The sequence below is a fragment of the Mixophyes fleayi genome, chromosome 3 (genome assembly GCF_038048845.1).
Source record: "Mixophyes fleayi isolate aMixFle1 chromosome 3, aMixFle1.hap1, whole genome shotgun sequence".
Classification (NCBI taxonomy): domain Eukaryota; kingdom Metazoa; phylum Chordata; class Amphibia; order Anura; family Limnodynastidae; genus Mixophyes; species Mixophyes fleayi.
Window position 1 is genome coordinate 91,573,609 of NC_134404.1, and position 18,359 is coordinate 91,591,967.

The 18,359-nt window shown below is 39.1% G+C and overlaps 1 protein-coding gene across 1 annotated transcript in view; it reads right to left on the reverse strand.

The window, feature by feature from the left end:
- Nucleotides 1–18,359, reverse strand: part of ERICH6 (glutamate rich 6) — a 35,083-nt gene that overhangs the window by 3,828 nt on the left and 12,896 nt on the right. The window contains exons 8-12 of the mRNA XM_075200553.1: nucleotides 16,759–16,919; nucleotides 12,954–13,018; nucleotides 7,946–8,097; nucleotides 4,797–4,882; nucleotides 2,038–2,193 (exon numbers count right to left, since the gene is read on the reverse strand). Of these exons, the coding sequence (XP_075056654.1) occupies nucleotides 2,038–2,193; nucleotides 4,797–4,882; nucleotides 7,946–8,097; nucleotides 12,954–13,018; nucleotides 16,759–16,919 (620 nt within the window). The remainder of the gene's footprint in view (nucleotides 1–2,037; nucleotides 2,194–4,796; nucleotides 4,883–7,945; nucleotides 8,098–12,953; nucleotides 13,019–16,758; nucleotides 16,920–18,359) is intronic.

Sequence of the window (18,359 nt, forward strand, 5' to 3'; positions counted from 1 at the left end):
TGACTGCCGAGCAGAGAAGCGTGATTCATCACTCCACAGAACACATTTCCACTCCTATACAGTCTTTACACCACTCCATCCGATGCTTGGCGTTGGTGATGTGAGACTTGCATGCAGCTGCTCGGCCATGGAAACCCATTCCACTAAGCTACCACTGCACAGTTTTTTGTATTTATATTAATGCCAGTGAAAGTTCGAAACTCTTCAGCTATGGAGTCAGCAGAGCGTTGGTGACTTTTACGCACCATGCGCCTTAGCAGTCGTTGACCCAGCTCTGTGATTTCACTTGGTTTTCCGCTTTGTGGTTGAGTTGCTGTTTTTTCTAAAAGCTTCCACTCTAATAATATCACTTACAGTTGATCGTGGAATATCCAGCAGGGATGAAATTTCACGAACTGTCTTGTTTGCAAATGGAGACTGCAGAGCTAAGTGCTTGATGTTATACACCTCTGGCAACGGGTCTGATTGAAACACCTCAATTCAGTAATTAACAGGTGTGGTCAAATACTTTTGTCCATATAGTGTATTTAGTAAGGTGGTCCCCTGGCTATAATGGCATAAAGTAATCATTTACAATGGTCCACAACATTATAGACCAGGTTGATTTTTCAATAGAAAGTTATGTTATGGAAGCTTACAATGAAACAATTTCCACTGAACTTCCTGTGTGATGGATTTCAATGAGAATTTCTGGATGAACAACTGCGCTTCTACGTTATGCATATGGCATCTTTGATTAACCAAGGCAGATAAACATTATGTGATGTATATTGAGATACAATTCTAAAGCAGTTGGGGGACAGGAAACCTGATTGCTAAAAAATATTATAAACTCATATAAGTAGTAAATAAAAATGATGTGGTTAACGGATGATAGACTCTTTATATACTACAGAAATTACAATTTTGCTGTAAACAGAGCTGGCTGATACTGAACCAGGTTATCTTGAACCAGACAATGTTACATTAACACTAGTCTGATGAACCAACTAGTACATCCTACTTCCCTCTCTAGAGCCTATCAATGTGTAATATAGCAGGTGAGCTCACTCGTTCGTGACTGCACATCTGTATCACTTCCTCAATCATTTCCTCCACTCTTATTGCAGGTTGTACATATATCACTACACATTATGGTAAAAACTATATATATTATATGTGATGACTTAGGAGGTTGAGGAATCATCGCTGTGTATATATATTGAGTTCTAAGTATGGCAACCCATGGAATAATATTGATATTGCTGATTTTCCATCTTGTCATATTGTCTTTTCTTCCCAATATTTCACAAATGGGGAGTACAATGCTAGATGATATATTATTTCACTATCTTCCTGCACAATTATGGTAATTAATATATTTAAGGCCCATGAGTAGATATGGAATATTACATTTCATAGAGAGTTGCCTAATACCTGCATTAATTTCATATAGCCTATGAGTGGTTGGTTTATGTTGCTAAACTTTTATATTAGAGGTCTCTGTTAATAATACAAGGGTCACACCTACTAAGTACATTAAGCCATATGTAACTACATTGTTTAGCTATACCTTTGTGCTTATGACTGCCACTGTTAAGTACCTTACTCTGTGGTTGGACAGTACCAGATATTATCTTGGCTAGAATCAGATTTGCTTTTAGAACATTTAATTTAAATAAAATATATGTCATTTGGGCTTTACCCTCTGCTAATGTATATGTTTAACTTGCACTGAAATGTCATCCTTATATTAGAGGAGTGCTATATTTGTGTTTATTAGAAAGTCATGTTTAATTCCAAGAAAAGATGTTATAACGACCTCCAAGAACCTGTCGTGACCAACTACGTTAACATATGCATTAGGTTTGGGAGAACAGACAGTGAATGTAATATTAGCAGCATGCTAACACAGCAAATGCTGTGAATGTGCTGAACTAGGGCGGCCAGCAACCTGCACTGATCAATATACTGTGCACTAAGTATTAGCAGATAGTTCTAATTCCTCTGGACCTGGCATGTCTTAGTGAACAGAACGTGATAAAAAGGTCCTCCTACCATACAGTCCTGTTAGGGTGATAGCAGGTAGCTTGTCCAGAAGATCCAAATATGGCCAGAATGTCTGCACTGTGCTCTTTGTCTTCTTGAACAATATAGATAGATTCTTTTGGTTTACGTGGAATGACAATAATGGCCAGATTACCAGATGGATAGCTGCAAACTAAGGAAAATAACCAAGATCTTGGAACTGCACATCTTAAAAATGTACCTGTTGCATACAGAGTGGAGGCAGCCATTTTTCGTGCTTCAGTGATCTCATGAATTTCTGGTGAATGGATAGGCTACATCCTAATGATTGGCTCAGTCCACAAAATATTTACCTTTATTGCGTATAGGCAACACATATATATTGGGGATTTGTGGTTCAGCTTTACTCGAACCCTTTAATATTGTAAATCTGCTCATATTTAGCCATTTCCTATATCCACTGTAAACAGAATAGTTTAAGAGCTTCTCCGGCACACTCCAGGGGGTAAATGCAAAGTACATAGTATAAGTAAACAATAATAAACAAATGATAATAAATGGTAAAAAAATACATAAAAAAGAAAAGTAAAAGTAAAAGCCTACTTCAAATCAAGCGTGACAGGCACTGAATGTTAATGATACCTCTTAATGAAGTTTAATGTTACACCCAAACTTATGTATCTTGACCCTTCAATGAACTAGAAAGAAAAATGTTAATCTGCTTTTTAGTTTTCTGTTGCTCCAAATAAACATAAATCCACCCGATATCTCTGTCCTCCGTCTGTACAAACAAGTAAATACTAAAAACAATATAAAGTTTACTGTATGAAAAAGACAATTAAACCGTAAGAAATGAATATGACCAGCTTCTATGCACATTATGTATGCTATGCACAACTGCATTTTAGATGTGTAAACTTTGGATATCATTTACAGCCAAGGATCAGATACTAAATACAGCTCTATTACAATGAGACTTTTGCTTTTGTGTCTGATACAGCTTTGTGTCTTTGTCTATCTGCCTATTTGTTGCTTCTTTTTCCCCATTTAATCCTTCCCTCAAACTTAGCCCTTTGCACAAACCAAACGGAGCACTGCCAAAAACTTTGGCCATCGTGCTTTTGGGTTAACGTTGCATGGGATGTAGAGTACTATGCCGTCTGCTAAGGGGTATGTTAAACAATGTATAATTATTGTGCTGTAAAAGAGAATACTTAGCATCAAAAAATATATGTCTAGTGGTTGATGCTGTAGTGAGCTGATAAAGTAAAGAGCTTGCTCGGCATAGCAAATATGTAAATAATGATGACATCAGAGCCATATTATATAACCCTCAGGGCCATAAAGCACATGTAGATGTTCTCATTCAACCCATGCCATCATATTAGATACCTATGCCACAGTATAGTTTCCTGCTGTCAGGCACCGTCCCCGAACATTTACCCGGGGCCAGGGACGGACACCTTCCTCTGTGGCAGCGCCGTCCCTTCCCATTGTCTAGCAACGGGACGTATCACTTCTTCCTGGTCACAGCCAGCGGGCGTATGCGCAGTAGGTGTGCGTCTTCGTTGATTGGCAACAGGACGCTGGCTGTTCGGGAATCAGTTGTTCTGCCATCCTATTCACTGCAACCAATGGGAGAACAGCACTATGTATTTAAAGGAGGCTGTGGCGCCATTCTGGTGCCATAGTATCAAGGTCTCCTTATGATCCAGCGTTTCTATTTGCTCCCAGGCATCCTGACTGACTCCTCGGCTCCAGACTTGGCTTTCTCTGACCTCCCTTTTGGTACTCCTGCTGGCATTAACAGATTTCCTGGCTTGATCTTCGGTTTCCTGACTACCCTCCGGTCTGACCCTGTTGTACCTTTCTGCTCGCACGGCCTGACCTCTGATTACTTGACCTCTCTTATTCGCCTATTACTTCACTGGTGACTAACTAGGAGGGCCATGACCTGCGTTTCTCTGCTGCTAACTCCAAACTCCCTTGTGGGGGTCCCTGGCGAAGACCAGAGGCATGTTTAGACTCCGTGCCTCCTTCCTTAGCAGTGCCAATACCAGTAAAGTGGGCCTCAGTTTCCTGCTAGTTGTGACACCTGCCACAATATACAGTAGAGATCTACCAAGCCTCCATAGTACAATCCCATGTCTACAAAGTACTCACCCCTGGGTGGACCCAGAAGGCTGCTGTCGTTCTCAGTTACTGCTAACACAGAGCTTGCTCTTTCCTAGGTTACAAAGATAAAATCTCTTTTCTTATATTGAACTTCAATTGGCTGGCTTTTACTATAGGAAGTGCAATCTTAACACTGCAGGGGCTTGTTAGAAGTGATGCTTTGTTTGCTTTGGGTCACATGGTAGAGTGTGAGTTGATTGCAGAGTAGTAATTGGTGTGTAATGAGCCATGTCATTCAAAAGGGCTGACACACAATATATATCAGGTAAAAGCATAAAACACATCTCGAGCCCATAATTAGCTATGGGCTGAATCCCACATGCTCTGGCTACATTATGTACAGAAGATAAGTTGTCATCAAGATTCCACATGCTGTATAATATTTTGATACTTCCACTTTCTGTTCACATAAAAACAAAAAGGAAACGTGAGTTCAATCTAGAAGTGGAGATGCTGAAAACCTGTACAGTTTGTGCTCAAACGTGAATGACATTCTGTGACATAACGATTGCATAAAGCGTGATACATGTGCTTTACCATGAACAAGCGAGAAGTAACAGTAACAAGCCATCGCTAATAATGTGGAATGCAGAGTTTGGAATACAAAAGGATACAAAATCTGTGCGGTTCCATCTGGAAACATTGTGAGGAATTTCCTTCCTGTTCTGTAGTACTTTTCTACAAATCTCTCTGGCATGGTCTGAAATAAAGCATCAATCTGTTCTGCATTGTCATTACTGAATAGTGCATTTAAAGACACATAGCGGTGCCTTTATGAATAAAGAAAAGTGAAATCTTAAACATCCATAAATATATCCATAACAGTTCTGTGGCTGTATATTATTTTATGCATCTTATTTTCCATTTATTTAAACATTCTTTACATATTTTTAGTGCTAAAAATATAAACATCTTTTTTGTATTTATTAATTGAACAAGCATTGATATTATTATTACTACAGCTTCCTAAACCTAGAAATATAGGGCCTGATTCATTAAAGAAAGTAAGGCAAGAAATGAGTACGTTTTCTCCTGGACAAAACCATGTTACAATGCAAGGGGTGCAAATTAGTTTATTATTTTGCACATAAGATAAATACGGGCTGTTTTCTCATGTAGCGCACAAATACTTGATAGTTTTATTTGTACACTGAAATTTTAAGTTGATCTAGAACATGTCCTACCCCAATTAAAAATCTGCCATCACATTTTAAATGTATTCCCCCTCCAATGCAACATGGCTTTTTCCAAGGTGCAAAGTAACTCATTTTTTAAAATTTATTTTCCTGAAGGAATTAGGCCCATAGTGTACATCTAGAAATGTTTTTACATAGTTGTAGCATGATGTTTAGCCGTTGAAAAAGTAAGTATGTGTCTGAAAGGAGGAAGGAACATGAGCATTAAGGAGGGGACACAAGAGAAGCAGAAGATAATATAATAAGATACACATATTCCTGTCACTGAGTGGACACCATTGAAGGGGGAAACTGTATAATATATTAATTAATTTAATTCACAAGATTTGAAAATAAATAAATCCTGATTTATTTGTTCTTTATGTAAATTAATAAGCAATTAATAGTGTAGTGAAATCCCACACGTTTCATAAAGTTTGACTTGATTATCCAACCATGGAGGAGATTCAATTAGTCCCTGAGAACATCGCGGCTGTGCATTTCTACTGTTAGTACGGCAAAAATATCTGCTCATTATAGCCCACAGCTCTATGGGGTGCGAGCAAAGATGAGTGGATATTTAACTAAAAAAAACACGCGTGACGTGTCTCCACAGCCGTTCTGTGCGTATTTTTTTTCTAATTGAATCTCCACCCATTAGTTTAAATATGTTGTCACGAGCCGCGGCAGTACGCCGCATCCTGGCGTGATCTAGAAGCGGGGCGCGTGCTCTAGTTTCTATGCTCTGTTATTATTCTTTGGGATTATCCTTGTGGCATAGATGTAGGAGGGTGTAGGAACATCCTCCAACTCCAGGGGGGGCTCTCATATGATTTAAACTGGTTCATTTATATTTTAAAACATGCTTCCTGGTTTATGTTATTACCTATGCCAGTTCTAGCTAGTAATTAATTAGCTGCCTCCTGAGGCTGACTGTCAGCCCTGTTCTCCTCTGTCCTGATTGGCTCTTAGTACTTTTTAAGGCAGTGAGGTCTGAGCCTCACTGCCGGTTATAGCGTTCTGTTCCAGTACTGCTGTCTGCTCCTGTTCCTGTGTTTGGAGTTGAAACCTGAGATTGATTACCCGTGTATGACCTTTGCCTGTTCCTGGATTCTGAATCTGTGCTAGTGACCCTGATCTATCGCCTGTCCCTGGAACCTGAACCAGTGCCTGTGACCTTGACCCTCTTGCCAGTACCTGACATACTCTATAGTGCTCTGTCCAGTCCGCTGATCCCTGGCCTGCCTCTACACCATGTACCTGTACCTGTCGTGTTAGCATAAACTCATACTACTCTGAGCATAAGACCTGGGGGCATCCGAGTACCTGTGAGCATAACCAGTCTCTACGGGAAAGGCGGCTGCTAAAGGTGAAGACCTCTTCTACCTGTTCTATGAGTTTATGCTGCACTGGTGGCCATAACATATGTCAGTGGAGGTTGGAGTGAATGATTATTTAAAGGGAGCTGGCAATTGATTTTTATTTTATTTATCCATTAAAGTTGCCCTAAACTATACGAGCAGTACTTCTTACAGAGGTTCTCACCCCAATACCACAAAATGACCTATAAATATGGAATCCTGCAGGATTTTGTGAATTGTAGAAACGGTGAATGCAGCTTGGTTAGACAATGTTTGCTGACAGCATTTTGAGTTTTGACTTCGCAGATCATATCAAATGAAACTGTCAAAATAGGAGAATTCAACATTTTGGCATCTGGTGGGAATGGTGAGGGGTCAAGGATAGAAGATTTTGAAAGATGTGGTGGGGGTATTTACTACTAAAATAATTACTATGTCAATATGCCAATATTTGTTTCTTCTTTTCGGATATGAGATAATATATCAATTACTTTTAAAGAGTTCTATCACCTACAGATTACTTAATTTTTTTGACCGTGACATGCTCTACTGCAACCTTTACTAAACACTGTTTGCTTAATTTCCCATTGTGCTTTTCAGTCAAAGTGGTACATTTACTAAACTGCGGGTTTGAAATAGTGGAGATGTTGCCTATAGCAACCAATCAGATTCTTGCTGTCGTTTTGTAGAATGTGTTAAATAATTACTAACTATAATCTGATTGGCTGCTATAGGCAACATCCCCACTTTTTCAAACTTGCAGCGTGATACATTTACCCTAAAGTCTTTGAGGCAAGCTGTTTATTTCCATGGTATATGTCCCATGCAGAGAACACAGCAAAGCTGTCATGTATCCCAGGGCAACAAAATAAACAACTCTGTCTGATTACATAAACATGTGGCTAAAAATCACAGAAGAAAGCTATACAGAGAAAACAATACATTTAATACATGCAATATATTAAATATGCTATAGGGCATGTACAAACCAATACATTTCAGTCACCTAAATTTAGAAAATCCCTTTAACATTATTTATTATTATTAACACTAGCTAGGTGTCTATCTCCTGTTTTTATGCCAACAGGTATTTTATGTGAGAGGGAACATATATCAACTGTTAGTTGATATATGTTTGATTTCAGTGTTTAACATGTATGTACTGTATCTTGCCAGTCCTACATCATGCTGGGAACTATATTTTTGAACCTTGGTTGTAAATATTACCATTTCATCTGTAAAATCACAGAGGGATTGTTCATGGTCTAACATATATGCATCTTCTATGGAATCTGGATGTTCTGGCAAAGTCGTCCAGCTGTCTCCTGCTGGCGGGGCACTAGAAAGCTGGTAAGAAATGGTTTTCAATGGCTTCCCATCTGTCATTTAGAGGAAAGTAATGAATAAAACGTAATGCAGTGTGAATGTCTATATTCATTTACAGATGACCTACATGGCAAAGTGCTTTAGCATTTTTACATCAAATAATACATATTTTGAAATAGTGACAATATTTAAAGGCAATTATTATACAAAAATGTAAAGTACACTAGTAGTGGTGCCTCCCCTGATTCCTCTAAGTAAGCTTGTATAGATACCAATGCAGGAGAGCTTGCCAAAAAGCTGCAGAGGACTCAAGTTGAAATGAGACAGCAAGTGACAGAGGCGGAACTAGCAATCTGTGGGCCCCGGTGCAGGTAGACAGGAAGGAGGGAACTGGGGCCCCCGACCCTCTGCATCTGCCATGCAACAGGCCCCATTATCTCCATGTTGTCTATCACTTCAACATCTCTCAACTCTCACACTGGTGAATTGCATCTTGCTTGTTTTTCCTTTTAGATATATTATTATTATTATTAATTTTTATTTATAGGGCGCCACTAGGTATCCGTAGCGCTGTACAGGGACAAACAAAGTACAATACAAGGTGAGACAGCACGATACAGTAAACAAAATGCACAGTAACTCCGAGATCTCAAAGCACAGCTAGAGGGGCGGGTGGAGGGGAGAGGGGAAGGTCCCGCATACGGCGGAGCCCAAGAGGGCACGGAGGGCAGGGAAACCCCCAGAGAGGAGAGGAGGGAGCAAGAGGGAACGGGGAGGAGGAGGGCAAGGTAGCTGGAGAGCAGAGTTAAAAGTGGTGAAGACAGGAGGAGAGATGACCCTGCTCGAAGGAGCGTACAATCTAAGGGGTGGGGTAGACAGACAGAGAGACACGAGGGAGGGAGAGAAGAAGGATAAGGGAAGGGGAGTGAAGGGGAAGAGGCAGAAGATCTAGTAGGGAGTTAAGTGGGAGACTGGAAGGCTTTAAGAAAAAGGTGGGTTTTTAGAGCCCGTTTGAAACTGGACAGATTAGGGCAGGTTCTGATAGAGGGAGGGAGCTTGTTCCAGTGGAGGGGGGCAGCGCGGGCGAAGTCTTGGATACGCGCATGGGAGGAGGTGATCAGGGGAGAAGATAGAGGGGATAGAAGATATTATTAATCTCTCTACAAGAAGCTTGTACAGCAGTGTCTCACTGACACTATATTTAAATATTTACTCCATTTGATTGGCTTTTGGACACCTATATTACAGACAACTGCGTTGGTTCTATAGTGATAATACTATTCATATTGTTGTGCAGCAGCATTCCAAAATAATCTATTACATTAGTCTTGGATTTCCTATTGTTTATTTGTGGCTGAGTTTACCTGAGCTCATGTTATTGGTTGATAACAAGCATGCCTATTATATCAATTAATGAAATTAGTTCAGGTTAGTTCAGTCAAAATGTAATTGTAAATCCTGAGCCAGACAAATGTCTTCCCCATATAATAGGTCATGCCGGCATGTCTGGAGCAGTAGAAAATGGCAAGCTACCAAGTCTAATGTTGCAACACATGATGCCATTTGTTCCGCTAATTCAGTTGTTTCTGTCTTATTCGGCCTGACATCGCTCTTTATGGCTCAATCATTCTAATGCTGGAAATACATGGACTGATCTTGCCTTTTGCCAGTAATGTAGAGTAGCTGCAGTCAACTTCAGGTCTTCCACCAAAGAGGAAGGGCTCCTCTGTTCCCGCCCCCTACAGCCATAACACCCCTTTAATGGGCTAAGGTATTCAAGAGCCATACAAGAGCCATACATTAGAACCAAAAGTAAAAACAATCATGGGGGCCATTTTGTTGAAGCCAAAGATAATTGAAACAAAAGCAGATCCCCACAAAAATGGGTCTTAAACTGCAGATATACAGTATGTTATAGTTTTTTGTTATGCAGGCAGGAGGAGGAGGTGTCTATAAGTGGTTTCCTCCTTCTAAAGCACAGAACTGTTGAGTGTAGTGGGTTTCTGGGTAACTGGTAAACCCCCACCCCAGGGGAACCCCTGAGGGCCACATCCGCTCCCCTATATATTTGGGATACAGAGCCCTTCTTGGTAACAAATGATGCAATTATTGGTCCTTGAAATGCAAGTTTTAATTTTTTTTCCATATGTATAATCTTTAATCAGGGGAAACCTTGCTGGGTTAAATGATATCCTGATGTGTATCCTATATTACCACTACTAATAGATTCAGTGTAAAATAGATCCCCTAGCAGCAACTTTTCCTGCTTCTATTTTACAGTGGATCTTTTAGTGCTGTGGTGCAATGATGAGGTGGTTATCACCAAATTAAAACTGTTCTTGGTTTGCCAAGTGGAAACCATTCCTAGTGGAGACCACCACTGCACTACCAGATGGTAGCTGGGATACACAATAAATCACGTTCTATTGTAATGGGCACGTTGTAGGAGGCATTGACTATACAAGGGGAAAAACGATGTATTTTGCCAGCACATAAAGGGATAAATTAAATGGCATAAACATTCACATATAAAAAGCTAAATCTAAGCAGAATTTTTTAGATTGCTCGTTCTATTTAGACCGTTTTTTCTAACACATTTAACATTTCCTAGGTTACAAAACGGTCATAACGTTCCAGTGCATGTGAAATACTATTTTTTATAACGTGTTTATTCAGCGTCCGTATGTAATGGAAAACTTTAAGTATGACACAAAATAACAAAACAATTAATTGCATTGGGTTCAGCTTGTGATCAACAACTAGCAATCTCCATATACTGCAACAAATGTATGCATCAAAATCACATACTGATTACGGTATATTTATATACAAATGAGCAGTGCTTGAGAACTGCGCTACTTATTTTTTCTTGTACCCATACAAAAGATAAATAAAGCAAATTAGAGCATTCTGACTATATAAAAGCAGTGACTTTTCCAGCAAAGCGTTTTATCAGCCTTTCAAACAAAACAAATATTGCAGGTTACACTAAATTATACCCCCAGAAGTGAGCACAGCGAGAACGTTACATGTGTACATTTACTCATTACACCAAGCCAGGCTGAGAAGACAATGCCAATTTACTAAATGCTAAATCACAGAAATGGCCTTATAAATGTAAATGTAAACAGCTCATTCTTGTAATAGTAAAGTAATCCTGTGGATAAAGCTTTTTTATAGTCTGAAATGGAAGCAGCGGGTAAATACGGCTGCAGCTAGGTACACACAGCTTCTGGTCATGTTATGGATTAGAACACAGATAATTTTAAACCTTTACAGTGAAACATGCTACAGTGCCAAAAGCATGTTCTGCTGAGGCTAAACCGCACTAATCTAGCATATGGACTTCATTTGTGTTGGTAAACATAATGAAGAAAAAAATATTTTTCATAAAATATTAATTAAGTACGAATCAAAATCAAGTTTATACAAATGGATCAGCAACTTAATACTTCACATAACACCAGTTGTGGGTTTAAAGAATTTGGGAAAAAATGGCAATTTAGACATTAATAATAATAATCTTAGTAAAGGGTCCAGTTGGGATCTAAAAAATAAAAAAAATATTTTATTACTACACAATCCCAGGAGAGCTTTTTTCACTTTCGCTCTCTCTGTATTGCAGCAGCCACTGCTTCTAAAGCACTTAGGCTGTAAGTTTAGGAAAAGGGTTCCCTTCCCCACTCCATATACAATATATGCCAGTGAAAGGTAAGTCATTTATATATATATATATATATATATATATATATATTTATTAGAGATGCTCAGACTCGGTTCAACGAGAACCGAACACACCCGAACTTAGCATATCCGAGTACTTTCGCACTTTTTCGGAATCGAAAATGAGGCAAAACGTCATTGTTACATTGTTGGATCTCGGGAGTTTTTGAATTCTATAAGTACTGGCCACTACGGTGATCTAGCGCCATTTTCACATAGGGACACAAATGGGGTTGCACAGTCTGTAGAGCAGTTGGGCAGCAAGCTAGATAGAATAGAAAGAGGAGGGGGTAGCAGTGTTCAACAAAATGTACAGTGATATTTTTGAGAGCTCCATTGCTAATTATCATTGTTGAAATACAAATACTTGGGCTGGCAGGCTTTTTTTTTTTCTGAATTTGCAGTCAAATTGTACGGTGTTATATAGGTTACACACAAAGAGGAGTGCTCCATTGCTAAGTGTCATTGCTGAAATATAAATCAAAACATGAAGCTAATCCAGATACAAAACCAAAACCAGTCCAGGGGGGTCAGTGAGCATCTCTAATATATATATATATATATATATATATATATATATAAAAAATATATACACATATATACAGTATACACTCACATATACACACACTATCTTTATGTCATGCTCTATTTTAAATCTGTTGATCATAAATTTTCCTCTACCACTCCCATATTCATAATATAACTGTTTCCCCATACACGTTCACACATCCTTCAGCTCAAATTCTTAACACAATCTTGTTATACTCACAAGTATGTATCAAGTTGCAAGCTCTTATAAGCAGGAATAAAATAACCTACTGCTGTATTTTCTGTCTGGTTTGCTGTTATCATTGTACAGCGCAAGTGAACAGGATAACCATTTATAAACAAATAACAATAATATTGTGACACTAAAAGACTGATATTATAGTCTATACTACACGTAAGGATTAATATCCTCATAAAGACTGGAAATACATTTTTCACCATGACTTGTTAATAAACTTCATGCTTGGTAAATGAGTAACTGAATATTATAATCTTATTTTATTACAGTCTCTTCTCTCAGTTTGGTTAGGGAATTCATTATAATATATTTATTTTCAGGTATGTGGTATATGAGGCAGTTAATGACATCAGTAAGTGAGATTTATATGATAAAATAATACAATTACCATACACTTACATTCAGTAATAGTCGTTGGCTCGGTCATCATTGTTTGGAAGACTTTCATATGCCTTTCTCTTAGCCTTTGGAAATATAACACTTGTTTTAGGTATATTAAAATGCTGTCATATAATCAATTATATTCTAAGCAACAAAAACTGAACAGTGTTGTGATTTGCATTAAGTTGTGTGCTATGACATGCTGCTTTCTCAGTTTCGTGTCAGCGTATGTCTGGTCTTTTAATCAATGTTTTGTTTCATTGTCTGGATGTTATTTGGGGTGGGAGGAGTTGCCCTTCTCTTGACACACCTGTTACACTGTTGTGTAGGATACACTCACACATTTGGCACCTAGTAACTTATTGCATTCAGTCACTTCAGTCTTTTATCTTGCTCACTCTACCTCTGATATCTGATATGGTTGTACCACACATACAACCCATTGATATCTGCCTGCCTGCATTAAATAGTATTTTCTGGACATTTGATGCGGTCATTGATTGAACCGTCAGCTCCATGAGAAGGGTAAGTGTTTTTACAGAAAGCTGTGGCTGGGGAGGGGGGTTTATACATACTAGCATTATTTTCTGTAACCCTATTTAGACCATGTGTTCACTGCTGTTTCTATTTCCATCCCTCCTCATCTCTGTTTCTTTGAGAAGAGACTTGCACAGAGATCATTGACAGACTGAATGGGAGCTATACCGAGGTGGATGTAAGAGCAGGGACGTGGAAAAATAGAACATGTTTCTGTCAGCCCATAAAACAATCCAGATTTTGTCTGGACTGTACCAGTTTTGTTTGGACTGTACCAATTTTTAATGAATGAGGTGGCCCATATCAAGAAAGGGTTGAGAATTTGGGGTAGATTTATCAAACCTTTTAAAAAGGAAAAGTGGAGGTGTTGCCCATAGCAGCCAATCAGATTCTAGCTATCATTTTCTAGAATGTGGTAGATAAATTATAGCAGGAATTTGATTGGTTACTATGGGCAACACCTCTCATTTTCCTTTTTAGAAGGTTTGATAAGTCTACCTCTTGTCAGAAAGGGGCATGTCATATGCACACTGGGGCATTGTCTTGGCAAATCATTGTGTGGCCTCATATTCAATTTCACTAACAAAAATAAAAAGATTGTTAATGCTTGTCCTCGCTTTAGTAAATTTGTTTACATGTAGAACAACTGAAACAATAGTATTAGTATTTGGTAGGGGTGTACCTATAATGGGTCAACCTGTGGCAGCAAAGAAAGCTTAAGGGCTCAGCATAATGAAAACTCGTTTACTAATGTGCAGCTGACATCTCACCGCAGGCATCAGAACGGTTAGCCACACCAATAGTACTAAAACCTATGTAAAATTGTGTTGGACAACATGTGGTAATAAAGAAACACATCATGTTTTTAGTACTAGATACACAGATTTACACAGGCGACGTCAATAATTAACATTAGCATTTTTAATAGTACTGTACAGCTGAGAAACTAAGAAATATAGCTAAAACCAAATTACAATAAATCTATACTGCTCTTTGTATACTGCCAATAACAGTTACATTCTCTTCATACTAGGGAGGTCATCAGCTTGTATGATCAAGGTATAAGTATCATGGGGTCTTTGGTTACCTTGGACAGAAAAAGGGCTTGCCCTGAGGGGGAGATAAATGCTGATGTGAAGACCTCTAGAGCCCGGTATGGCCAGACCCTTTAGTAGACATGAATGTATGAATGTGTGCAGTGCCGGGATAAAAGGAGCATGTCACAGAAAAGGATCTGTGCTCAGGGAAACTCTTTTACATAGAGAACATATACTGAAAATATTCTGAGACCTGCCAAGATCGAATTCCCTTGGAGCACTTTAAAGGAATATGTCACATTTAAGATTCAGATTACGTTAATCTGCCATGAAAAATCCATACATAAGAATTTTAGCAGTGATAAACCAGCCATTAATTACTGATCTGCTCTACACTACATGGGAAGTATGCTCTGTTGGTAGGCTAATCATTCAGGACTAGAGATGGGCGGGCTCGGTTCCCCGAGAACCAAACCCGCCCAAACTTCACCTATCCAAGTACCGAGCCGAGCAGGCTCAGTAAAGGGGCATGTCAATTCGGAATTGAAATAGAGGCAAAACGTTATCGTGATGTCGTCGGATCTCGGAGCTCGGTTCTCGCGATATTAGAAATCCATAAATACCAGCCTCCACAGCAATCCAGCGCCATTTGACAGAAGGAGAGAGAAGGGTTAGGTCGCAGGCAGCATTAGAGCAGGGAAAGAGCAATTCTTCTAGCAATTGTTATAGCAGGAAGAGAGGAGGATAGAGGAGGCATTTTTGCAAACATTACCAACTGTTTGGGGTGTCATATTCCCTCCTCCAGAAACTATTTTCTGCCTGCAGAAATAGAAATATACCAGCAGTATAAAGTTTGGATTTTGCACTACAAGTGCTTTGGGGTGTCCCATATTCCCCAAAGTGAACAAACATTTTTTCTGGTGCTGAAAGTATTATCTAGCAGCACTATCTACAAGTGGAGAGGGGGTCTGATACAGACAGAAACCAAACTGCCTTTGTCCATTCTATTTTTATTGTACAGTCTATACCGGCTGTTTTCTATTTAACTACAAGTGGAGGGGGGGCTGATGCAGACAGAAACCAAACTGCCTTTGTCCATTTCTTTTTATATTTAACTATTAGTGTAGGGTGTAATATACACCCAAAGACGATGGCTGCATTGCCAATAGGCTAAGATGGAGAAGAAGACAATCAGGTTTGTGTGTAGAATTAAGGACGACCTACCAGGGATTAAACTGTTTTTTTCCTAATTTATTAGTTTTAGAATTACCTTACTTATCCAAGAAACAGGTGGAGCACTAAATTAGGTTATTTTAGCCCCCAAAAAATTGATTTGTAAACAAAACCAAAACCAAAATCAAAACACGAAGGTAATCCAGATCCAAAACCAAAACCAAAACACGGGGGTCAGTGACCATCTCTACTCAGGACCATGGTAGAACCCCCTAATAAGAGTAACTGGTGTTTATCCCCCAAGCCTATAAATGTAAGTGAAAGACGTACAGGAGATGGAAATGTACATAGTAATATGCAAGGCACAGAAGCAAAAATTGAGAAACAATTGGCCTGATTCATTAAGGAAAGTACTCTTTTTTTTTACTTAAGTTTTCTCCTGGACAAAACCATGGTACAATGCAAGGGGTGGATAGTAGTTTATTATTTTGAACATAAGGAAAATACTGGCTGTTTTTTCCTAGATCAACTTTAAATTTCAGTGTAGAAATAAGCTATCAAGTGTTTGTGTGCTACACGAAAAAACAGCCAGTATTTTCCTTATGTACAAAATAATAAACTAATTTGCACCCCTTGCAGTGCAAAATGGTTTTGTCCAGAAAACTTAATAAAACTTACTCAATTTCTTACTTAACTTTCCTTAATGAATCCGGCCCAATGTTATTATTATTGTGGATTGCAGACAGACCACAAAAAACTTTTTTCTTAATGTAACTTTAATGCGAACAAGATTAGTGCTGGATTAGTGTAACAGGTAGTCCTGTTACTGCTACATGGTGATAATGTACAGAGGTGATGTGCTGATAGTCTCAGAGTGAACTGTGTTTTGCAGGGAAATGAACATTTTGCAAATACAATGTCACCAGGAAATGTTCCAGGCCATTGTTTTGTGTATATATTTCAGGTAAGTATTTTAACATGACAGTATTTCCATATACACAATGCTTCAATCAGGCTTCAACAGCACCCAAAATAACCCGTGGGAAAGTGAGAAGGCTCTGGAGATAGAATTTTACCTTTGTGCAGTTTTTTCCTTTGCTTTTTGTCTCTCAACATCACTCCCATACGGCGGGTGAGGGGCAACTGATATGATCTCAGTTTTATCTTGTTTTTGCAGTTGTTTTTGTTCTTTGAAAAGATACTGGAACTTGTTCTTGAACTGCCTGCAGCAAAACATCTGAAAGAGAAGAGTGTTTCATTACTTGACCTGAATAACAAAATGTTTACCTGGATTGTGTTCTTCCATATTTTCCAGACTAAAAGCGTGGACAAATGATGACATTTTGACAGCCAGTTGGTCCATTTTAGGTCTAAGTGACCACGAATCACAGTGTGTATTGGCAGATCGTAATCAATATCTGATTGAGGTCTTTCAAATATTTGTTGTGATTAGATGGTAAATGTTGTTGAACTAATGGTGTCCTGTCAGATCTGATCTTTGGACCCAGTCTGTTGGTGTCCTATCAGATCTGATCTTTGGACCAGGTCTGTTGGTGTCCTGTCAGATCTGATCTTTGGACCCGGTCTGTTGGTGTCCTGTCAGATCTGATCTTTGGACCCGATCTGTTGGTGTCCTGTCAGATCTGATCTTTGGACCCAGTCGGTTGGTGTCCTGTCAGATCTGATCTTTGGACCCAGTCGGTTGGTGTCCTGTCAGATCTGATCTTTGGACCCGGTCTGTTGGTGTCCTGTCAGATCTGATCTTTGGACCCGGTCTGTTGGTGTCCTGTCAGATCTGATCTTTGGACCCGGTCTGTTGGTGTCCTGTCAGATCTGATCTTTGGACCCGGTCTGTTGGTGTCCTGTCAGATCTGATCTTTGGACCCGGTCTGTTGGTGTCCTGTCAGATCTGATCTTTGGACCCGGTCTGTTGGTGTCCTGTCAGATCTGATATTTGGACCCGGTCTGTTGGTGTCCTGTAAGATCTGATATTTGGACCCAGTCTGTTGGTGTCCTGTAAGATCTGATCTTTGGACCTGGTCTGTTGTGCACCAATCATAACAAAACAATGTAGTGGACAAGCTGAGGGTAAGTGCTTTCATGCATTCTCTGTGCTGCCTCTACCTTGTGCTATAAATATGTACTGTGCTCTCACCAGATCTCATGCACCAGTATCACTAAAGCAAGTATTGTGAAACATGTTATGTCTTTTCCTTACGCAGCTTTCCTCTAAGCTCTGTACTTAGTCTCCACTTTTATTATCTTACATATAGAAAGCACTAACTTATTAAGCAGCACTGTATAAAACAGAGAACGTTTAATGACCTCCGACACATGAGTGGGCCAGACATTTGCATTTACCAATTCCAGTTCGGTGTATGAGCTCCCACATGAGCTCATTGGTCAGTCTGATCTTCCATTTTTTGGAAGTTAACGAGGGATCTACAATCACCATCCAATATCTTTATAGGTAAGCGGTTTTTAATCTTGTTGACAATATTGTTCTCTATTTTATATCTCTTATTCCATGATGGGAGTATACACATTACTTCTCGGACGTTGAGCACACCTGAGATTTGGGAATAAAATTATTTTCAAGTTTACACACTTTAAACTTAGTGGGAACACTACTCAACCGTATTTTGTATACAGAATGGAACCTAGCAAGCAACAAGTA